General features: G+C 44.0%; 2 protein-coding genes across 3 annotated transcripts in view; one reads left to right on the plus strand and one right to left on the minus strand.

The window, feature by feature from the left end:
- The window catches only part of gli3 (GLI family zinc finger 3), a 101,375-nt gene extending 88,386 nt beyond the window's left edge, over positions 1–12,989 (plus strand). The window contains exons 11-15 of the mRNA XM_085172323.1: positions 4,196–4,345; positions 4,468–4,632; positions 4,721–5,011; positions 6,899–7,292; positions 7,815–12,989. Coding sequence (XP_085028449.1) covers positions 4,196–4,345; positions 4,468–4,632; positions 4,721–5,011; positions 6,899–7,292; positions 7,815–10,204 — 3,390 coding nt within the window. The 3' untranslated portion in view covers positions 10,205–12,989. The remainder of the gene's footprint in view (positions 1–4,195; positions 4,346–4,467; positions 4,633–4,720; positions 5,012–6,898; positions 7,293–7,814) is intronic.
- prpf4bb (pre-mRNA processing factor 4Bb) lies at positions 11,837–22,380 on the minus strand. Of its 2 annotated transcripts, none has more exons than XM_085172325.1 (16): positions 22,226–22,380; positions 21,003–21,078; positions 19,582–20,717; positions 19,125–19,298; positions 18,728–18,883; positions 18,312–18,393; positions 18,003–18,204; positions 16,273–16,346; positions 16,033–16,123; positions 15,707–15,854; positions 15,469–15,606; positions 15,208–15,361; positions 15,002–15,116; positions 14,761–14,912; positions 14,546–14,632; positions 11,837–14,438 (listed from the first exon to the last, which is right to left on the minus strand). In XM_085172325.1, exons 1-16 carry the CDS (start codon positions 22,282–22,284, stop codon positions 14,235–14,237), a joined length of 3,048 nt encoding a protein of 1,015 aa, XP_085028451.1. In that variant the 5' UTR covers positions 22,285–22,380; the 3' UTR covers positions 11,837–14,234. The 2 variants fall into 2 exon arrangements, with proteins under 2 accessions (XP_085028451.1, XP_085028450.1); XM_085172324.1 differs by having other exon boundaries at positions 20,988–21,078.
- Positions 22,381–23,886: the final 1,506 nt, after the last annotated feature.

Below are 23,886 nucleotides of genomic sequence, written 5' to 3' on the forward strand. Positions count from 1 at the left end.
CCCCCCTCAGTAATAGGATAAGTACAGTATTTGGACCACAGTGGCTCTTCTCACACATTGGGGAGGGGTTTGTGGGCTGGGGGTGGAGGGGGGGGAGATTTCCATATAACTAAACAATGGAGCGTCCCTTCCCCCTGTACTTGTCTTCTGAAATGGCTTTGGGGAAAAAAAACATGATGAGGGGGAAAAAAGCCTTTTTCTCCTTGGTTGTAACTCTTTCAACCGACACAAACTTTCTACAGCGACATCCGGCCGCTGTGTTAAGAGTCGCCGTCATACCGTAAATGCCTTTTAAGTTTTAAAACTGGCGGCTTCACTGATTCCAATCCCCCCTCCCTCCTTATTCTTTGTGGTTGGCCTAATTTTAGAATTAAGCCTTTGCACCACCCTCATTGCTCTCCACCTTGTTCAAAAGCACTCCTGCCGTCCGCTTGATGCATATTTTTACACTCTCAAACGTGCTTTCACCATGACACGCCACGGCGTTCCTTTATCATCTATGTTTAAGCGCTCTCGGTGCCGCCGATAAGATAAACATCAGATCTGTGCAATTTGGCTCACTTATCTGGCCTACCCAGTCAGCAAAAGCGAGGCGGGCGTCAATTTTCGTTTGCTGTATTTATTTCATTTATTACATTTCAACTCTTTTGTACCTCTCCCATCTCACTCTCCCCTCAGCTACACATTCTTTTGCTTCCCCTTTTTTTTTGAGGGTGGGGGTGACACAAACCTCTCCCTCTCTCATTTTCTCTTTCATTTTCTCTGCCTCCCCTCTTTCCCCCTCAGAGGCAGTACTTTTAAAGATAAGGCCTGATGGCTTCTTTAATGTCTCTCTTGAAGTAGGCTTTTTTCGCTGGGGTTTGTCGCCGGAGATGTGAACCCCACACTCCCAAAATTCCCTAATATGGCCTTGCTGAACAATCTTTTATTTTTTCATTGATCTATTACCGATCCTTCACCAATGAGAAGTCTAAAATCAAACTCTACGTTCTTGCCGCTATTTAACACTGAAAAGATTTTGAAAAAAGTGGCTTTAAGGTAATTGCATATAATGCAGTTTTACTCGATGAATTTCCAGATTCATTTTTTTGCCCTTCAGCTTTTTCCCTATTCAAAGCCTGTTTATTTTAGAATTACGTGAAAAAAATAGGTGATGCTGGATATCAGTACTTCTGAATTATTTCTCTCTCAGTATTGCAGTCATGCACAAATAGAAGGCTTGTTTTGTAAGATATGACAGACTGTAAACTGGGGTGTCTGAAGAAGTTGGTGGTCTGCATGCGTGCAATTTTTTTTTTTTGAGCTAATAAAGTCTTTTGCATCCTCCAGAGTCTACTGCCATGTTCCAGGTCAGCTTCATAGGTGGCGCTGTGATGTCCTTGTTCTTAGATGGGGAGCTGCCTTTGCTCAGCCGGTGTGCACCCTCGCTGAGGTGACTGCTGCGCGCCTCCCCAGTGTTAAAGGGAGATAAACGCAGGCGCAGTCTGAAGGCAGTCCCCCACACACCCTCTCCCGCCTGCTGGCGCAGGCCTTTAATTGGTAAAATGCAGATTTTTTTTTGATCAGGAGAAGGATTAGGCCCCCTTATCTGTCTAGAGTATCATACTCTAAGATGAAAAGAGTGTGCTGAATTACACATGCCAATTCTGGCTCCCTCACTTACTCTCTTCCCTTCCTTCACTCATTCCCACCCCCCTCACTTCCCATTTACTTCCTCCCTCCTTCCCTCCCTTCTTTGCCTTTTTCGTTCTCACTCCCCCCCGTCCCCCCTGTCCCCCCCTCTCTCTTTACACAATGCACTTCACCAACTGACATCACAAAGGAACATATGATTTATTAGGCGGCGCTTGATAAAGCTAAACGGTGTTGCGGGTCCCACAGCTTAGTGAAATTGCCTTGTAAACAGGCCCTCTTTTCATGCACGCTTGCATTCTAATGCGTGGAGGCTATGTCCCAGAGAGGGTTTGATAAGGAGACATGGAGATGGATACTGAAGTGGGGAACGGCAAAAAAAGAAAGAAAAAGAAGAGAGAGAGAGGCTTGATCCTGTGTTTTAGTAATGCATATAAGATGTGAGCATTTGAGTATTTTATGGAAACAAATCATGCTTTTTTAATTTATTTTATTATATTAGTTATTTTGCATATTTTGTTTATGAATTGGAGTGTAAAGCAATTGTGTCTTTTCGGGTTATTTATGTTTATTTTAAATAGTTGTTTGGACCAAACAAGGATATGGACCAAGAAAACAGTGCCTGCACCTCTGTGTGTGTGTGCGTGCACCTCATATGTCACAGACGGCTTCACTGTCCTCTGTGTCCGTGTCCCTTGCGTTCCCCGTTGTGCGACTCCCTCCTAAATCCATCTTGGTGGCGTTTTTACAGTTGTTGGCCGATAAGCTGGCAGGGGGAAGATGAATAACCTGCCGCGCCGGCGCTATCAGCACCTGTTTGTCGATTTAGCCGGCCAACGGGACCTGTCTGCTCAGCATGGAGATTATTGATTCAATAAGAATTGCCATTAGATCTTGCCATTAGGTTTCTCGGCGGCCCTTCTCCCCCGTGCTGCCTGTCCCCCTTTTTGTCAGCTCGGAGGCTCATGCATCACGCCCGTCAACGACCTCCTTCGTTTTGTACAAACAGAGTGTGACTGCGTATCCATCCGTGTGTGCGAGCGCGCACTGCGCCGCGCCAGCCACCGGCGTGATCCAGCGCCGCGGCCCTTCTCCTCATCGCTCTCAGCCGGCTGATATTGAACGCTGGTCACAACAGACCGATCGCTTGCCACCGGGGTTCCCTCACGGAGAGGAAGAAAAAGAGAAGACGAGTCAGGCTTTTCCGAAGCTTGGACCAAGGTGGGGGAGAAGATCAATCTTGGGGAAACTTCGCTAACGTCCATGGTCAATCAGGCTCCAATCATTTCCCCTGGAATTAGTCTTGTTTTGTCACTTTAAAATTAAAAACTGTCAAGTGAGAATAATGGCGGTTCCTTGCCGATATATTAGTGTCAATTTTGCTCTTTGCTTTTGCGCTCTGCTGTTACCGTTTTCACTCATTTGTTGGTACTCATCCTTTAGTATTGCTGGGAAGGGAAAGGCTGGGCTCAGAATAAAGGAATGATTTTAAGAAGCGCGGCGTCTCTTTGATGTCATGGTCATGCTTACGCTTGGGGTCATGATCTAGCCAGTGAGCGAGGAACTGAGAAGGTACAAAGATGACATTGTCAGGGCAGCTTCATGCCTGGAGGGTAAATGACCCTGGGTACTTTATCTGCTTTGGTCCTGCATGTTTTATAGCTCGACAATCTTGGATTTCCCAGAGATTTAAGAGCGTTCAAAGTCAAGTATGTATTCATCTCCCTTCCTCTGTCCCTCCTCGTTCACCCTAAAGGTATAAAGAGTCCTCTCTGCTGCTCAGGAATGTAATAATGCTGGTTTCTTTCAGTCAGGATATTGTCTGTCTCTGTGGGTTTAAATTGCTCTCGGATAGACACTTCAGAGGCCACCACACACTGTTGTCTCTGAAAGAGAGCCAGATGTTGACTTCTTCCCCAGAGCGTCTACATCTTCATATCCCCCTTCCTCTTTCATTCCTCTGTAACTTAGGCCACTTATCCCATTTTAGAAGACAGTTTGTGAGGAAAAAGAAAAAAATATGGAGTAAAAGGGAAGAGAGAAGGGGATGGAGCAAGGGAAAGGTGGTACTTGCAGATATAATGCTTGGCTGGAGTTGTAAAGCCCTCGCATTTCAAACGCCTCGACTGAACTTTTGATTTCTTTCCCTATCCCCTCACCTCGCTCCCACCTCCCCCGTCTTCCTAAGCCTCAGATTGGAAGTTGCCACGGCAGCACAACTGTCAGCACTTGTCATGGAGGGGCGCGAGCCCAGTGTGATGCGAAGTGACAGGGTTTTATTTGAAAATCCCGTTCAGATCGGACACCGAGACTCACACGTCTGCCTTTTCTTTGCCTGCTTTTATGCAGATTTCAATAGACTGTAAAAAGGAGAAAGACTGTAGAGGAATGAGACTGAAGAAATTAAATGGAGATTCGCCAAAGGAAATGTTATATTTCCCCCTATGTGTTGCAGAGGGAAAGAAAATTGCTCAACCTGAAAAACAAATACGCTCGACGCAAAGTGACGTTCCGCTTCTCACGAGAGCCGTCCCGTTTTAAATTCTCTCATCTTCTTTTGCAGCACATCAACAATGACCACATCCATGGAGAGAAGAAGGAGTTTGTGTGCCGGTGGGAGGAATGCTCTCGAGAGCAGAAGCCCTTCAAGGCACAGTACATGCTGGTGGTCCACATGCGCAGGCATACTGGGGAAAAACCGCACAAGTGCACAGTAAGGGACGCTCAGATAGACTCAGCTGATGTCACATTATTGCAGATTAAAGCTGATTTTCAGGGGAACGACGTTTGTGGTAAAAGAATGTGATGTGTGAGTGAAACACTTTGTCTCCTCAGTTTGAAGGCTGCACCAAGGCCTACTCTCGTCTGGAAAACCTGAAGACTCACTTACGCTCCCACACCGGAGAGAAACCGTACGTGTGTGAACACGAAGGCTGCAACAAGGCTTTCTCCAATGCATCAGACCGGGCGAAACATCAGAATCGAACACACTCAAATGAGGTGCCAGCAGGTTCTTTCACACATTGAACATGCCAAAAAACAAAGAAAAACAAACAAACTCAATGTTCGTCTCTCGTCTCTCTCTTAGAAACCGTATGTGTGTAAAATCCCGGGATGCACAAAACGCTACACAGATCCAAGCTCCTTACGGAAGCATGTTAAGACGGTACACGGGCCGGAGGCGCACATTACCAAGAAACAGCGGGGCGATTACCCGCGCCCGCCGCCCCAGCCCCGGGAGCCCGGAGGTAACGGCCAGGGTCGCTCGCCAGGGCAACTTCCCCTGGGCGGGTATACGGACCAAAGGGAGTACAACCACTCTACCTCAAAACAGGACGATTGTCTGCAGGTCAAGTCTGTCAAGACAGAGAAGCCCATGGTAAGACTTCAGCTTTTGTATCCTTCTTGCCGACTCGCATGTGTTTAACTTCATTTTGATTCCTGCACTTTAACTTTCTAACATTCTGACAACTATTTACTTAAACTTAGTGAATGAATGCCTAGTATTTAGGTTTGATATAGCATTTAATAGGGGCCATGCACGTTTAACACCATAATCTTCTAATGAGTACATGTTTCCTTCTATCCAATGCTTCGGCATTTCTCTCCTTGCCTTTCTAAGGACAGTGGGTAATCAGGTGAGATAGGTATCACTTTATATTTTATTTGTAAAATATTCTCATGTTTTTTGCTCATCGTCCTATTTCCCATCAAACGTTTAACATCCTGTCACAACTGCTCCACATGTTGACTTTAAAACATGCCAGATGGGTTCCCATTCCTGGTTTCTCTCATCCCTCAAATTCATAAAAAGACTTCTTATTGCATTGTACGGCACTTTGATATTGACCAAAGGCATTGTGTTACTATAAGCTGAGAGCATGCCTTTGGGGAGAACTGCAAGGGCACTGAAAGTAGGCTTGATACTGCTCAGGGCTGCACTGTGCAGCCAAACTTAATCACTAGTAAACAGGATCAAAAGCACTAAATACTATTTCAACTTGATGCCAGAAAAAAGGATCTCATTATTCCCATCTGCAATGTAATTTGTAACATTCCATTGAATAAAATCCAAAAACAGTAGCTCAAAAAGATATTTGACTATTCTCTATTTTCCTTGTTTTTATCCAGATGTGGTCACATGAGAGGAGTTATTGATTAGACCTCTGTTACAAAAAAGATGCTTGGTGATCCACAGACTATGTGATGGTGGTGATTTCTGTTCCATGTGTACAATACTCGTCTGCTTCTCATGTAGCACCACAGCTGAGCAGACCGTGTTAGGGTCCAGTAGATGTGGTCACAAGTATTCTAATAGATTTCTGAACAGAAAATAAACAATGACTCGGTGATGTTCTGTTTTCAATATACGTCTAACATTTTGCATCTGTACAACTATCGGCTAATATTTACAAAAGTCTTAAGTTTCCTATGAATTTTTTAATATTTTTCTATGGAAGTGAAAATAGGTGCATGTAAACATACATGGAAATACAGTATACAGGGCAAAAACAGACCACAGATATTCTTCAACACAACCTGAACTCTCTCGGGTAATTTTCCAGACTTCTTGAAGAGCATTCAAGGCTCGTCTTTGAATGTTGGTTTCCTTTTGTCCCATTCACTTACAACATGCTGCATTGGCAGTGTGTTTTTCAGTCACTGGCATGCGGAAAAATGAAACAGTTACCAAGCAGATGCTTTCCAGATGTTATTGCATGGTCAAACAAAATCTGATGGTACTTTTCTGTATACTTTTTTAGAAACTGGCACATTTTCTTTTATCCTGCACACCATGCTGAGATATGTCAAGTTTTTGCCTAATAGCTCTTTAGGAATCAACTTGTTGGGGGCAAAAAGGCTTTTTTATACAAATATAAAGGGATGTCTCAAGACTTTTGCACAGTGCTATAGACAGTGGAGATTTTATACACTGAAAGTTTTTAGGTTGTATGACTTACGGTCCAACTTTCTATAGACTTAAATAAACTAAAGGTTTTTTTTCCCCAAAAGATTAAAAGTAACTTTCACACAATCATTACACACACGACTACAGTTGTGTTTCATAATGGTTTGTTTTCATAAATAATGATCATTGTCCAACATTTTAGAGTGCATGCTCATTTGTTATCATTTGTAACGCTTTATATCTTCACTTGTGTAACCTGGAGTCATTGTTTCTAACTATTTAACTAATATATTGATTTTTTTTCTCACCTCTCTTCTCCTATTCTTATTCTTCTCTTTCTTTCCTGGCGTGCATCAGACGTCTCAGCCAAGCCCTGGCGGTCAGTCTACATGCAGCAGTGACCAGTCCCCCATCAGCACCTATCCCAGCAGTGGAGTCCAGCTTGCTGTGAGCGCCGGACGCTCGCCAGGGGAGGGGCTGGAGGAGGATGAAGAGAAAGAGGAAAACGAAGAGGAAGTAGAGGAGGAGTGTGAGGGTGAGCCAGCCCCCATCATGGACTCCACTGTCTCCACAGCTACCGCGGCCATGCTGACCCTCCAGGCGAGGCGAAGTATCGGCCGCCCTCTGCGATGGATGGAGCACATCAAGATGGAGAGGCTGAAGCAGGTGAATGGAGCGCTGCCCAGGCTGGGGCCCCTGTCCCCTACACCGCCCCCCAAAGCTTCTGCAGTACCCAACATGTTGGGGAAGGGTAAGGTTAATTTTTACATTTTTAAATGTCATTTTGTCCATTTTATTTGAAGCTCAAATGGGATTGTGAAGGATTAAAAAACCCTCTTATAATGGAATGGTTTAAACACATGGTAGTTAAAAAGCACCTGTAAACAGAATTCACACCTCACCATGACCGTGCACACAAATCACAGAGATAAATTATCCTGAATTTCATCTTCTGGCTGAAGGATTCAGGCAAAACAAATGCTTAAAATTTACTGTTCTGCTGGAAAATGGTATCAAGACCATATCAAGCTGTATATCATATCAGAGAGAATAGCATGTAATGTGATGTTTCATGGCCCAATTGCTGCCAGTTGTCTGTGGTAACATCTGTTTGAAAGATCTCTCCACACTTACACTTAACTTATTTGGCTTCTCCTCATCATCTTTGACTAATATCCCATTTTCACCACACTTTTTCCCCCCCTCCCCTTGTTTCTCTTTATTGTGTCCAAACTTTTCTCATTCCCATCTCTTTGTCTGCGTGTCTCCCCAGGAACCTGTCTGGGCAGGCAGTGGGGGGTGTCTGCCCCTCAGCCACCTGCTCATGCTGAGCTGGGCAGCACAGAGCTAACAGTGCTCAACTTGCTCAGAGACCGGCGTGACAGCAGCGGCAGCGCCACCAGTTCAGCCTACCTGAGCAGCAGCCGGCGCTCCTCCGGCATCTCCCCCTGCTTCTCCAGCCGCCGCTCTAGCCAGGCTTCCCAGAGCGAGGGTACGGCAGCAGCCGCCCACCACCGCCGCCACCACAACCTCAGTTCCACCGACTCTTACGACCCCATCTCCACCGATGCCTCCCGTCGGTCCAGTGAAGCTAGCCAGTATGGAGGTGGGGTGGGAGGAGGGGGTGGAGGGGTGTTCTCAGTTGGGGGCTGTGGAGGTGTGGGAGTAGTAGGCATTGGGGGAGGAGGAGGGGGATCACGAGGGATGCTCAATTTAACCCCAGCCCAGCACTATCACCTTAAAGCCAAGTATGCAGCAGCAACAGGTGGCCCGCCTCCTACGCCTCTACCCAACATGGAGCGCATGAGCTTGAAGACCCGCATGGCCATGATGGATGAGGGTGGTAGCAACCACTGTTTGCCACCTCTAGTCAGGCCACCTCGCTGCAGTGACAGCACCAGTGGGTACAGCAATGGCTACACGGGACATGCAGGTAACAGGAGGAGGGTCTTCTACCCTGGTGAGGGACCACTGAGTGGAAACCGGAGGGCTAGCGACCCAGTGCGGACGCAGGCTCCTGAAACTTGTAGTTTCCCTCCGGTGCAGCGCTTCAGCAGCCTTAATAACCTCCACCCTCTTCCACCTCTTGCTCTGCACTGTACGCCTGAGTCTCGAAATTTGAACCTACAGAACTACACGCGCTCAGAAGGCAACCTGCACAGAGGCCTACAGCACTCGCCATACACCCCTAGCATTGCGGAACAAGCGGCCTTAGAAGCTCTGGCAATGGAGGACGATGGGGAGGCTGAGCTGTTGCTTGGGGATGAGGATATATTACCAGATGATCTGGTGCAGTATCTCCACTCCCAAGTTCAGTTGGACAATGGCTCCCACATGCACAATGAGGACCAAATAGCTTCTAGCCAAAGGGACACCTCCCACCTATCTATGGAGGTGATAGACCAGATCCAAACTCCGGGCTCAAATACAGCCTTCCCTGGGTCCCATAGTCTTCAGCAGCAGCAGCAACAGTTACGAGAGAGGAAGAGCCCCAGTAAACTTCCCATCCAATGGAATGAAGTGAGCTCTGGGAGTGCTGACAAGTGTCCTCCAAGGGATCAAAACCACCATTCGCAGTGTAGAAGGTGGCCTAGCACAGAACACGGGCCTGTGTCTGCACCTTTTGGCAGGTTTGGAAACATGGTTATTCAGCAGCAAGTACCTGTTGATTTCCAGAACAGTTGCGCCCAAGCTAATCAGTCTCAAAGTGCTTGCTGCGTAAACCCTGGAGTGAAGCTAGAGACATCACCTAACTCCTGCTTGGAAATGAGAGGTACTGGTCAAAGCTCTACAAACAACTTTAATAGGCCTAATTTTACACAGATCAGCAATGGACCTTTCCCCCAGGGCTTCAGAGAGCAGGCCTCCAATGGATTTCAAAAACAGAGCCACTTCCATCAGAAGCACAACAGCAGCTCTTGCCAGGTAGGAAACAACCTAATCCTTAGCAGAGCCTCCGTGGATTACCTCCCCAGCCTCTCCCAGGGGTCTGCTCTTCATCACAATCGCCCGGTACATGTTCCTCATCCACCAATCAACAGGAACTTGGGCAGAACCCAGCAATACCTCAGTCCCGGGAGCACCAATGAAAACGAATCTTGCGTCACTCAACAAGCACAACTGCAGAGGAGCGGCGAGAGCTGCTCCCTTGCGAATCAAGTTTCTGGGCTGAAGCTGGAGTCCCAGGATCATGGATACTTAGAGGAGGGCTTTGTTGACTGCCCCTCTTACGAACCAGCAGATCATAAGGCCTCCACATTCCATGTTCTGGAAGATCAGTGCTTGTTGGACTCCATAGCTGCATCTGAGGGACAAGGTGGTGGAAGCGGCAACGGGGTTTCGGTTGCTCTTCTCTCCCCTGGTGCAGATCAGGTGACCAGCACAGTGGACGGTAGTGTTCCCGGTGTATTAGATGAAGGGGTAAGTCTGGACTTCGGTGCCATGCTGGAGGATGGCTATGACCAGGGCAGCTTGGTCTCAGGAGCGTTGAGTCCCTCCGTCTTCCAGGGTCTGTCCAGGACCTCCTCACGCCTCACCACCCCTCGGGCATCTGCTGCCTTCCACAGTGTGGTCCCCGGCCTAAACAACATGGCCATCGGAGATATGAGCTCTCTCCTCACCACCCTTGCTGAGGAGAGCAAGTTCTTGGCTATAATACAGTAGCTGCTCTCTTTCTCTCTGCTTTCTCCTCCCGTAGAAAAATAAAGGAAAAGGAAGAGGAAAAACTCTGGTGTATGTGAAGACAAAGTTAAAAGCGGTAATTATGAGAACTTTATGTACTTAGAAGTGTTCTGAAACAGGCAGTTGCCAAGCCCTTGCTTTTTTATTTTGTAAAAATGTCATCCTACGCAGAAATGGGATGTGTCAAAAATTGTGTATAAATAAATAGTTATATTCCTTTTCTGGAATGAAGGCTATTTTTGGAAGCCCTTCTCTTTGTAAAACTACGTGATGGTTAGCAAAAGCTCACGCCCTTGAATCAGTATTCTGTGTATTGTTACTGTTTTTGCTGTACGCCCTGTCGGTAAAAAATAAAATAAAATAAATGCATGTACTCAAGTGAAACATTTAACACTGTCTATACGAGTGCATAGACTAGCCCACGTGCCCACGTATCAGTCGTGCACCGCTCCCACTGGTACAAAGCAGATGAATCCATTGTCATCATAGGAAGTGAGACACGGGTCGTGAATTCAACAGGCCCCGAAAGCAACTTTATATATCATAGGTTTTAACAAGTGGTATATTTACATTTGTTGTTACATTTTTGTTCGTACGTTCCTTTTGTGAAGCTGTAAATGTTTCAGTGCTTCTACCAAGTTTTGCCAAGTGGTGTTTTTCCTCGACACGGTATCGAGTCCAAAACGCGGACCACACATCCGAGTCTTCAAGGCGCCGTAGATTGTTGTCTACTTAATATCTAAATGGCTTGATTTTGTTAGTCTGGTAAGGTACTCACAAGTGTATATAACTGTTTTTATATTCTGTTTGTTTTGTTGACGTTGGATTGCACGGTTGTTCGAAGCTGATGTGTAAATGGACTTTCTCTCCTTAATTTGGTGCTTTTTTTTAAGAAAAACAAAAGAAATAACAAAAAACTAAAGATGCTTACATGGATTGATTTGAGTACTTTCTATGGTTTTAAATTGTCTTAATAACTGATGGCGGTCCACAGCACAGAGTTTTCTGCTCCCAATGAAAAGTGCTGTACAGTGACGTGTTTTGTTTTATAGGAAATCATGCGTATCGTTCTTTCCAAAGCTCTTAAATTCAGAATGTGTACTGCCATTAAGTATTGCAGTGACTTTGTCAACAGTGTTAGTATTGCCTTGCAGTCTTGTGTGACTGCACACAGAATATCGAGTAGTTTACCTTTTACTCTGCATCAAAGCAGTGAGGTACAAACTGTTTTACTGTTTTTTGGTACTTTTTTGGTCATTTTTGTAGCTGTGCATTGATGGTGTTTACTTTCTTTGGTTTTGTTGTGTGTTTTTTTTTTTCTTCATTTTTTCAAAGAAGTAGAAATCATTTCCCTTTGAAAGAAGGAAATTTCAGAGGTATGTGCCTTATATGTATCTGCCTGTCAGAAAAGAAAGAGATCACTGCCAATCTTCCATTGTGAATTATGAAAAGAATAAAAAGTAAACATGTAAAGTGTCTTGTGGGGTCTGAAAAAAAGAGAAAAATCACAGAACATTTATATAAGAAAAGTCTGAATATCAGAAAAGTTGAGATTTGCGAAATGCATTCTACTTTTCTTTTTTTTTTTCGTTGTTGTTTTCACATTTATTGTGCTTTTATATATATATATATATATATATATATATATATATATATATTATGTAAATACATTACTCATGCTGTAGTTTTAGCAGAGGAACTAGGGCAGAGGATATCCTGGGCCAATACAGAACTGACTTTGATAGCAGGGATTCCCAGGCCCTGGGCAGAGGCCAGGCAAATCTGGCTCAGAGCAGAGCTTCAAGTGCCCGGCGCTGCCCCTCCGCCAGAAGAGCCACTTTGCTCTTTTATAACTGACTACAAATGTTTGTATGGTTTTAATAAAAATGGAAATTATATTTTAAGTGTCTTCCCTTCTTTATACTGCGGTTTTGATATTATATGAAACGTATTGCTTTGAACTCTGTGCTGTTTTCATAAAGACACAAACCCAAGATAAGAAACCGAGCTACTTCAGCAACTCTGCACACATCCACCTCAATTTACTATAAATCAAACTCACTAAAACGAACAATATTATGCAAGTTTATTAAAAAAAAAGAAGAAAAAGACTGCAAGATACAAAATAAAATAGTCTGATGCTACTTCAGACTACTGTGTGGAAATATTCTGCCATTAAAAGTAAACACAATGTTCCAACATGAGTAAATTCATTCAGAGAAGCGCGAGTGTTCCTGATGCCCTGTTTTGATCATCAACAGAGACTACACTGTAAGGTTGGAGCTCATGAAGTTGATGGATATAAATTACATGTTTGGTTACATATTCACATTAGAAGCAGTCACGTCCTCATCTATGTTGAGATTAAAGCCAGCAGGTCTACAGCCCACGTCTATTTACAGGCCCCTTAAAGCTGACAGCCCATCAGCTCCAATCAGAAGTCCTTTTAGTGTGAGCAGTGAGATCTTGCATCACTTCCACCCCCCCCCCCCCCCCCCCCCCCTTCCGCCTGACTTTCCAGAGCGAGAAAAAAAAATGGGAGTCTTTTCTAAGCGAGACTCCCATTATGCTTTTAAGGAGCTCGACACAAGTGCAATCATACAACGAGAACGAAGGCTACGGTTAGACTGCGGAGAGGGAGAGCAAGAGACCTTTAAATTGTTCCAATGGGATACAAGATGGAGCGCTTTTACTTTTGATGCTCCGAGGCTGCGGCTGTCTCAACAATTTTTTCCTTCCCTCTCAAAAAAAAAAAAGAAAAAAAGAAGCTTGCCACCTTTTCCAACACCCCCTTCGCATCCTTAAGAGTTCACTTAGCGGAGACGGAGGATCCTGTGAAGTAAGACACCCCCCTCTCCATTCTCAAATCTGTTCATGCATCTCTACACCCGAAAAGCCATTAAAATTATGGATAAACAAGCTAAACAGTGCTACATCACATTCAAATGAAGAAAGGGTGTTTGGTATACAATAGGAAACATTTTATTACTAAAAACTTCTTATACTGAAGGTGCTCTTTCAGCAGCGTTTCCACAACTATTCTTTATTGAAATCACAAGATTTTTGTTAAACCACTTACTTGAAACAAAACAAATCATACATGAAATGACAGTAACTATGGACTATATACAACAGTGGGAGAGAGGTGGGGTTGGCTTCAATCGGCCAGCATTGTTTGGTGTTTTAACACACTAGGCTCGTACAGGAGGCACTTGAATGTGAGAGCCTTAAGAGCCACGACCTAGCCAGAGTGCTGGAGGCAGAGGAAGGTTAAAAATGGAATCGACCGGCAACAGAAAACAATGACTACCTGCTTTAAAAACTAAGAAAAAAACAAAACAAAAACTTTTTGTAAGGAGTTCATAATATGCATCTATTCCTTCAGCTCAGACCTCGAGGCCCGAGGACTGGTTAGTGGTGGAGCGGGGAGGTTGTCGTCGTCACATGTGGGACACTGATGCACATACAGAGCATTTTTACAGGCCTGCACCACGCAAATCTATAGCACAAAGGGTGCACATTCAGAAGCATGCATCGCCCCACAATGAGCAATGTGGTTATAAAAGAGGAAAGGTGTGTTTATGTTATTATCTGCAACTACGACAAAATTCAACTGTCTGCTGCTCGAGATTGTTAATGCAATAGACATACACAGTATTTACAGGAATCATATTTTTCTTTTAAACATCTGTTTCTCCGATGCCAGTTAAATTAAAAAAAAAGAAACTGTAACTCATTGGATATCAGGGAAAAGTTTACAGTGACAATTGAAAAGAAAAAGAAAAACAAAAAAACCCTATGTTTTCAAGAATGGCTACCATTTCAATGATCTATTTACAATAAAACACAATTATGCATCCATAAACAAAATGAAGCTGAGGACGAAAAAAAAATCCATGACATTCTGAACAGAAGTCTGTGAGTTGGCTGCCTCACTGCAGAGTTCCCGTCAGAGCAGGTTTAGTGGTTGGCTCTGTCTGTGTTGCTCTGGGAGTGTGTGGCGTTCAGCGTTTCAGATCTTCTCCTGGATAAAGGGGTGCTGCAGAGCCTGGTTGATACTGATGCGCTTGGCTGGGTCCAGCATCAGCGTTCCATCGAGCAGGTCCTTCAGCTGCATTACCTTCTTCCTCTGGTCCTCAGGCAGCCGCTGGCCTCCTATCATGTCTGCCAGCAGGTCTTTGGTGGGGTTGATGGTGCTCATCACTGTCACCTTCTCCTAAAGGTGTTGAGCAACAAAAATATAAAACTTTTAAAACTGCTATTAAAATAGAGGGACATGTAAAAAAAAGAAAAATGGTTTAAAGGGAAGAAAGAACACCTTACCCTTTCAGTCACTTTGTCTACTTCAATGTACAAGAAGTTCAAATTCTGATCGAAGTGCTGGTCTTTGAACAATCCTTTACGGATCATCTGTGGAAAGAATCCAAAACATTGCATCAGTCGTCTTGAACAGTGCACAGTAGAGCAACACATCTCCCTTCATCTAGAAAAGGGGAAACAATCACTAAAGGAACTGAAATGATATGATGCAATTTCACCTTGTTGGGCATCTTGCCCTTGAGGTCCATAGCCAGCTTGAGCATGTGATTGTTGGAAGATCCGGGAAGCAGGATTTTGCCTGTGTAAAGCTCGTACAGAGTGCAGCCGACGGACCACATGTCGATGCCATAGTCGTACGGCTTTCCTATGACTGAGGAAGAAATTATGAGCAAACTTCAAATTTAAAAAGAGCTGATTAATGGTGAACATTTAAAGAAAAGAATAAATAGTGGTACTTACTAATTTCTGGAGCCCTGTAAAATCTGCTGACCAGATATGGTGTGATGTCATTGTCAGCAACATGTGACGCCGAACCAAAGTCACACAGCTTCAGGATGGTCTTTGACTCGTTCACCTTTTAAAGACATGAATAGAAGTCACATGTGGCACAACTACTTTGGTCATTCTGTGAGCCGATTTAAGATGACTGAGCATTTGAGTCATACCAGGATATTATCTGGCTTGATGTCGGCGTGGAGGATGTTGCATCGTTTGAGCAGCTTGAGAGCCAAGAAGAGCTGCTGGCTGTAGGAACGCACAGCTTTGATGTGAAGCCCAACATCTTTACCGTACTTCTTCAGCACCTCTCGCAAATTCATGCTACAAATGAAACATTTACAAACTCATGAATTATGCTGAGGTAATTAATGAAAAGCACACCTCTCAAAATATGATGAAAATGAATGTGATGTCCTCTCTCTGAGTACCTTAGAGGCTCAAACACCAAACAAAGATGCTGCTTGTGGTAAAAGTGCCTGAAAAGGCGCAGGCAGTGGAACTTGTCATCGGGATCAGCGTCATTCAGCTTCTTGAGGAATTCCAGCTCTTTTAAACCGGTCTTGTGCCTGTTCAAACATACATCTTGTCAGGAGTAAAGCCATTACAGTATTTAAACGGATCAATAACTTTCACATATGAAATGCTGGCATTCATGGGAAGACTCACATGAGCTCGTTGTTTCGGATGATCTTGATTGCCACCTCCTGGCCGGCTCTGGCAGTGTCTCTGGCTCTGATCACATTGCTGAACACACCTTGTCCAGTGTAGCCATACACGTCGTAACGTTTGTCCAGCGTCTCCCCGATGTTCACTCCTAAACAACAACACAATTTACAAATGTGTAAAATGACTGAGATGAAGTCTCTCGTTGCACTTAAAATCAAACTTTGATGTGCGACGAACGCAAACAGGCTACAACCTTCATTCCTGGTGACATTAAACAAGCATAAAATGTCACCTTAACCTACAGTTAACAGAAAGGAAACACTTACGGTAGTAACCCTCAGCATCAGTCCAGTTGTCCCTGAGGTTGGGGTTCTCCTTGAAGTCCTTTCCTACACCTGCTGCTCTCATCCTGGCACTCTGCACAAACAGCATGAAAAAACAGAGGTCAGTAATTCACTGGTGCGCCTCAATAATTTACACCCTTCTGAAGAACGACACAAAGACACAAATTAAAAATAAGTGAAGATTTTAAGATGCCCTACTGAACTCAGTATTTAAATACTTACGTCAAAGTCTGCAGCAAACATGTCATCTGACTCGGTAAACATGTCTGGAGCTGAAGGCTTCTTCGGGTTAGATCCTGAGACACACAACAACAACAACAACAACAACAAATTATACCAGCAAAAGATGAGTTTCTGCTCATTCAGCATGTTGTAAAAAACAGTATATCTGGAACTTGTGTTTGATTCACATACTCTGCAGAGATCAAAACATGCTGCAGGTGGCAGAGACACCAGGCTTTGGATTACAAGCCAGCAACTGAATGAACACATGACAGAAAGAAACAAAATTAAAATCCCTGCATCACAAAACGCTGCATTTCTCACACAAACGAGCCATTAAATACCCTTTTAGACATGTGTACTTCCTGTACTGGACGTTTTTTAACATGCCCCTGTGTTAAAATGAAAATACCAAACTGTTCCAAACTGCAGGGAAGCAATATTAATGCAGCGTCCTAGCTCCAATTTCAAGTAATGTAAAAACGCTTTTTAATCACATTTCACGTTTATAAACTTGATTTGATTCATTTCTGCTGAAGGGACTGTGACAAAACCAAAAGAAAGAAAGAAAAAAAACCTGAAAAGTGCCATTTTGCTTTCAACAAAAATCACAGCCAGAAAACTGGGAACAGACTGTCCAAAAGATTGCCATCTCTGACAGAAGGAGCTTTTAACTGTTAGGTTTCATCTCTCCGCCATGCTCACAGAAGACTGTGCTCTTCAGTGAACAAGTGGGCACAGGCAGCGACTCAATTCTCTTTTCAGAAAAATTTCAAAGGCTTGAGTGAGGGGTGGAAGTAAAGGAAGGACAGCGCAGAACAGTCTGTCGTTACCTGGGTCAAGCTGTCTCCTTTTTGCTAAGACAACACATGAAGGCACGTTTGTATTTGGCCTAAAACTGACCATTTTAAACGAGCTCTGTTTGTTATGTGTTTTCAGCGGTCACTGGTATTTAAATTTGGATTCTTCCGCTTCATATGCGAAACAAAAAAAACAAACAGCATTGCCATTCGCAAAGACCAAATGCGTTGATTTAAACTGGTGGGAAATGCAATGCATTTCATATGTTAGCTATGGCAGAATCAAAACAATACAGACGGGGTCTCACACTTTTAATTCATTCATTCTGCCTGTTTAACTTTATAATAAAATTCAGTAGCGCATAAAGGAAGAGAGTATACTTTGTAGGATGTCAGGTCAGTATGCAGTGCTGTAGTATGGCCAAGGACACATCAAAGAACACACTGCTAAAAACAAGTGGCTCTAACATACCCAGACTTCCTGCAGTTCAAGCAATCAGACATTACTGTGTACTGAATGCATTCACTTCTGTGCTTAAGCTTTCCACTTATGCTCAGATCAGCCAAAACACCTGCCAGTGCCAGGTGCAAAAAGGTAGATTTCAACCTCTGCAGTAGTTCTGGAAATAACATTTCAGCTAAAAAAACATAAATAAAATAACAATAAAAAAAAACCTCAAAGGCTTCTGCTTGCTCTTATTGTGACAAGCAGGTAATAGGGTAACATACAAGGGTCTTTAAGAGATTCAAAAGTCCTTCTCCATGCTAACAAGGAGAAGGAAAAGAACATATCTCCTCCCACTATAATCCATTAGACTATTTTAAAGAGATCCCCTGAATTTGCAGCCAACCAGGATGCTCACAGCTGACAGTGTGGTTCATTCAGTTGGCCTTGTATGCTAACAGTCATCATTCTGACTGGAACATTACCATCTTTCTCCTGGGCGATGAGGTTGTGCTTGGCTTTGATGTTGGCCTCGAAGGTGTTAACGTTCTCGCGCTCGTACTCCTTCACGTCTGCGGCTACTCGCTCCAAAATGTCATCGGGTGAGGGCGAACGGCTACGCGTGCTGCTCTGGGGGCTGCTGGGCTCCGACGTCTGATTGGTGTCCTCGTTCACGATTTTGTACTTCTGTAAGGTGGAACGAACAGCTGATGTTTGTAAGAAGGTCACTCATCAAATCCACTTATAGAAGTTACAAAAATGCCAGACATGAATTAGCGTGGGTATAAACAGACCTGGACGATGGCCATACGCTGTTGCCGGCGCTGCTCAATGAGAGCTTCTTCATCTATCTCCTCACCATCAAAATCCTCCAAACTGCAAAAACATGCCAGAAATTAAAATTACAAAGGAAACACTTTCCTGTTAACGACTAAGTGCCCTGATGCATTAATGTGAAACAGGATATCATATCAGCTACAGATCATGGACGTCCTCAAAGACGAGATGGTAAAAATTGTCTTACTTCTAATCAATATCTACAAATGCTAAGGACTCAACTTTGTTTTGATTCATTAGTGCCAGCATTAATTCACCAAAAGCGGTTGACATGAATGGCTGCATAGAAGTTGTACCACACCGTTTCACAGCAAATTTGAACTCTGTATGGCGAACCCGATCGGATCTTAGTTTTTATATCACTTTTACTTACACTTCTTCCTCTGAGGACTCCTGATCGACTTTCATGCCTTCTGAGAGACTTCCCTTGAACTTGTCTTCATCTCTGCTGCGTCGTCTTCTTTCCCGATCGCGGGACGTTGAGCGTCGATACTGTCGGAGTCGACCATATCGGTCTCTCTCCCCAGACCTGTGAGGCACAGACGTGATGACAGGAATCATTATTTACTTCAAAAAGAAAAGAGGGGGAAAAGCTACTAGCAGACAGGGATATAAACAGAATTCATATCTAAACAACTGTTGAACCACCAAAAACTAATTAGAGAAACACAAGAGTTCTCCACCGACTTTCGAGAACTGCTTTGTTGTGACTTGGGATAATGTCTTCTGTCACATGCAGACAAGTTGAGTGAAAAGTGAGCGGCCATCACCTCCGTCTCAGTGGAGACCTGCTCCGTCTGCGGGGGGAAGAGCGGGATCGGCGGCGCGGCGATGGGGACCGTCGTCTTAGAGGCGAACGACTCATCCTGCGGCGAGACGATGATCTCGGACTGTTATCACGCGATCGGTCTCTGCCTGGTCCAACATCTGCCCGAGAGCGCTTCCTGGAAGAACATAAAAAATTATATTTCAAAATCTGTCATAACTTTACTTTTGCGCCTTCATGACTTTTTTTTCTCCGCAACTTTGGATCAGCATTTAAACTAAGTTAAATATATCATTATATTCCAGTTTAAAAAAAATCTTTAGCTTTTATAAATGAACACTCAAATATTTTACATTTTTGCAAACTCACTTTTATTCATCTGAAACTTAAAGGTAATTCTGTCATCTGTCACAATCAGCTTATTATGGGAAACGTTGGAAAACCCAGAGGTGTGCACTAACCTTAGTGGTGACTCCTGTCTCTCAGCATCTCGCCTCCTGACCTCTAGTGAGCGGCTACGGCGTCTCTGGGGCGAGAACCTAGTTCTGGATGGAGAGTGGCTCTGTTTTGATGTCCTTTCTGAGGCACTAGCCGAAGGGTAGCGGGCATCTCTATGGCGAGGGGAAGCGCTGTGTTTCCTTGCAGGGCTGTGAGCCCCTCGTCTATGAGGGGAGCGGTTTTCCTTTCCTAAAGAAGTGTCCTTGGATGGTGACTTGGCTGGCCGTTTGTCCCGGTCAGCGTCTGAGCGACTTGGCCGTTCTCGTCCAGGCGATCTGGACCGTCGGCTCACTCTTTCCTGGTTGGGTCTGTCATCCCGCTGCGGAGAGGACCGTTTATCAGTGCGGCCGACTTTCTGCTCTCCCCTGAAGCTGGAAGGAGAGTTGGACTTCCTTCTCTCCTTGGACCTATCAGTGCTGTGTGAACCCTTCCTGTCTTTTGACCTGCTCCTTCCACGCCCTCTGTCTTTTACACCCGTGTCCTTGGTGCTTTTGGTCACCTTGTCCTGCTTAGACTCCTTGACTAGCTTGTCTGCAGACTTACTCCGACTACGGCGTTTGGAGCTAGACTTACTGCCCTCTGTTGAGTCCCGTCTAGATTTGCCACTTTTTCCTCCTCTGGGTGATATAGGTTTACCTGAGCTGCCCCTTTGTCGTGGTTCTCCATTTCTGAACCTTGCATCTCCATCCTCTTCAGATCCAGAGTTATACCCCTGAAGGATCAAACCCATTCCAGACTGAACTTTTCCCTCCATCAACTGGCTGTCAAGTTCAGCTTTGATCATGGCCCTCTGTTTCTCCAAATCCTCCAGCAAGGCCCTGTCATCCAGACTTGGATTTCCAGAAGAAGGAGAAGATTCAACTTTTCTATGAGTAGAGGAGCCAAAGAGGACAGCGGCAGAGGGAGAGGAGCCCTCTTTGCGTTTGTGTTTCCTATGTTTGTGACGATGCTTGCGTTTGCGGTCCTTGTCCTCATCAGAGGCATGTTTGTGCTTTTTGTGCTTACTGCGATGCTTGTGTTTTTTCCGCTTGTGTTTACCGCTACTGCTGTGATGTTTGGACCCCTCCTCTGTCTTCTCGCCATTAGTTTCAGCCTCCTCCTAGGATGTGAACATATCAGGATAACAATCAATTTAGTTGACAGATGATCTCTGTAAATCTTAGTTATGGTGTAAACAGATACAATCTTGTTTTCTTTGAGTTTTTACCACCTAACCAACCTAGACTGTATTCAGAATGACTGATGTAGACAAAAAGTGTTACTAAATTTTGGTAAATGTTGATCCTACAGCAAATTATACTAGCACAGTTTGGTATAGTCTGAGTTTTGTGTTAAAAGAGACACCACTTGATGGCATTTAGGTCCTCACATTGTCAAGCCCTACCTCCTCCTCCTCCTCTTCAGATATGTCGCCGCTGTCCTCATTTCCACTTCGTTCGTGGCTTTCCAGATCTTGCTTCCTGTTTCAAAAAAAGAATATTTAATTGCTTTCGTGCTAAATTATTTGGCTGACTGAAGTAAAAAGGAAACAAAGGTCTAAAAAATAGACAAATGTGTCAAATATAGTTTTTGGACTGATAGTAGGAACACACGGCCATAGAAATGCCTGACCCTGAATGCAACTGATAACATCCCATAAAATGAGACACACAGAGTTCTGCTTAAATTTAAGTGTCTGGGATATAAAACACTATGATAATCAACTAAAGATTTCAGTTACACTGAAATCTACACTATTATTTTTTCCCCCTTTAAATCTGGAAAAATAGAAAACTCTGTCCAATTATTATTTATTTAATACACAATGAAGTGAACACGATTTACAGTAACAAACATCATACAACGTGATCAGTGGTTTTAATTTTTATACACGTACATAAAAAAGACCATAAAGATAGCTATTCTTTCCTCGAGGTAACTTGCAGTCATTGTGAACATTTAGTCTAAAAATCAGTTCATAGCTTACACAACATTCATTTCCGAGTTTAACCCATCATCGCCCGAAGTGTACCATTTTAGGTAAGCGTGAGGTGTTTAACATCGGGCATACCGGGATTATATAATGTGGTCAGTTTAGCATGAAGCTGTAGAAACACTGATCAGAATCGCTCGTTGATGAGAGATTGACACTCGGTAAATCCCCGTGTAACCTTCACTTGCTCCCTCTTTCTCCGAGCGAGACCGCCAAGATGATTTTCACTCATTAGCTCTGACATGCTAACCGTCTTTAGCAAAGTTAGTGCTAAGCAGCTACATCCACTGAATAATTTTTGCTATGCTAACTTACATTACATGATAGCTGCTTGGGAGCGAGTACAAACCTTACACTGCGTGTGGCTTAGCAAGTACACTTTATTGAGGCAAATACACACAAACGCGGATGAGGTACACTTCTACATGCTATCACCGAAACTTAGTGCTAGCCGCGCTGAAGAACATTAGCTAGCTAGCCAAGAACGTTAGCCTATCGTGAGCATGCCCCGGCAACAACGTGAACTTGCTACTCTGTTAGCCCCGGCAATGATAACACTTCCCTTCATATTCGACCTGAAAGAGGCCTATAACTTACTGCCACAAACTTTATGTATCTGTAATTTAATAACTTACACGTGCTCGTTGCCATTATTCATTCTCCTGGACGAGATCTCCATCTCAACGTCGGCCATTTTCCTCAGCTGAGGGGGCTTTTTCTTCTTCGGCTACTTTCTCCACATGCGTACAATGATATCAAAATACTGACACGCTCCTCTGGTGTTTTGGCGGCGCATCGCAGTCAGGATTTGTGCACTGAAGTCTGTTCTTTGTCCACTAGAGTGTGTGCTTGTGTAACTTAAAAATTTTCATATTAGCCACTTACGTCTTGATGCATGCTCAATCATCCAGGTAAGCAGTGTTGGGACTAACGCGTTATTAAGTAACGCGTTACAGTAACTACGTTATTATTGTGGTAACGAGCACGGTAACTAGTTATTATGCCAAAATCAGGAACGCGTTAGTCGTTACTGGGATTTAGATACGGTCGTTACTCGTTACTTTGTGTGGTGGCTATCGCGGAGCTTCCACAGATTCTGTAACATTAGCAAGTGGTGGAGGCAGCAGGTGGATGAGGGAAAGGGGACGCAGAAGGAAAAGAGACCCGAGGCGGCCGCCGGTCCAAGTGTGAACTGAACTTCAGGTAAGAAGTTATGACCTGCAGTCTATCTGGGTCAGATATAAACCAAGTTTAGGTGGAGTTTATTTTCGTTATTCTGACTTTTTCCGTACTGCATACTAGCTAGCATGACGGAGTTTCTATACAGCTGGGTGGGTGCTATGAAGTTAATGATGTTGAACTTTATTTTGTTCATAAGTTATTAGAGTTGCCAACCGTCCCGTCTGGTATTCAGATAAAATATTACGCGTTTCTTATTGAGGTGAAAAGGAACAGTTTGTCCCGTAATTCAGCTACAATGAAAAAGACACAAAGCTGGAGTTATTCTGTGTTTGCTGCACAGCTGCCTCTTCTTCTTTCATTCTCCCCCTCCCTCTCCTGTTTCTACTTCAATCATGAAAACTGATCAATGATCAGCTGATCGGCTCTCTTGTTTGTTTATCGCCCACTTTGCGCCAGAAAGAGGAAACCAGCCGATGTCACGTTAAACAACAGCAGCACGTTTAAGCTTGATCAGCTGTTGTTAGAATTGATTTAATATTAATTTCTAGTATCAGCTGATGTTTGCTGGAGCCACAGCTGTAAAGCTGCTGGTCATAATATCGGTTTGGTTATCTGGTGAGAGGGAAACATGAAGATGAAACCAGGAGATGTCCTTACTGAATCATCAGAGCTGAACAGGTGATGGAGAAACAGGTTTACCTTTTAGGTGACATGAATGAGTTGAAGGGAAGTTATGAACTGTTTCTGAGAGACAAATAACACCAGGATCCTTTTCTAAGTAGCTGACAGCTGGTAACTGTGCAGGGGCGGGTCTAGCAAAGGTTTGCCAGGGGGGCCAGGAAGGGCATTAACAGGGAGAGGGGGGCACAAGGAAATACTTTTCTTTCTTATTCTCATTTAAAATGTCTGGCTTTTAAAAAATAATTATCTGAATCTTACAACAAACGATTGATAGATTGATGCATATATACCATCAAAACAGTGAACATCACTGTCACAACAGCGTTTGTTTTCATTCAAAGGCTTTATGATTTTTCCTATAATGGTGGGCCAGTCTCAAGTCAAAATGCCCGGGCCAATTTTCTGTCCCAGTCCAGCCCTGTATGCAGCTCAT

This window comes from Neolamprologus multifasciatus, chromosome 9 (genome assembly GCF_963576455.1).
Source record: "Neolamprologus multifasciatus chromosome 9, fNeoMul1.2, whole genome shotgun sequence".
NCBI classification, from domain to species: Eukaryota; Metazoa; Chordata; class Actinopteri; order Cichliformes; family Cichlidae; genus Neolamprologus; species Neolamprologus multifasciatus.

Coding starts and splice junctions, on each gene's coding strand:
- prpf4bb (XM_085172324.1), bottom strand. CDS start 22,284: ATGGCCGACGTTGAGATGGAGATCTCGTCCAGGAGAATGAATAATGGC. Junction 19,299..19,581: donor AGACAGGAGTCACCACTAAG/GTTAGTGCACAC, acceptor ATGTTCTTCCAG/GAAGCGCTCTCGGGCAGATG. Junction 15,117..15,207: donor TCAAGCCAGATAATATCCTG/GTATGACTCAAA, acceptor TGTCTTTAAAAG/GTGAACGAGTCAAAGACCAT.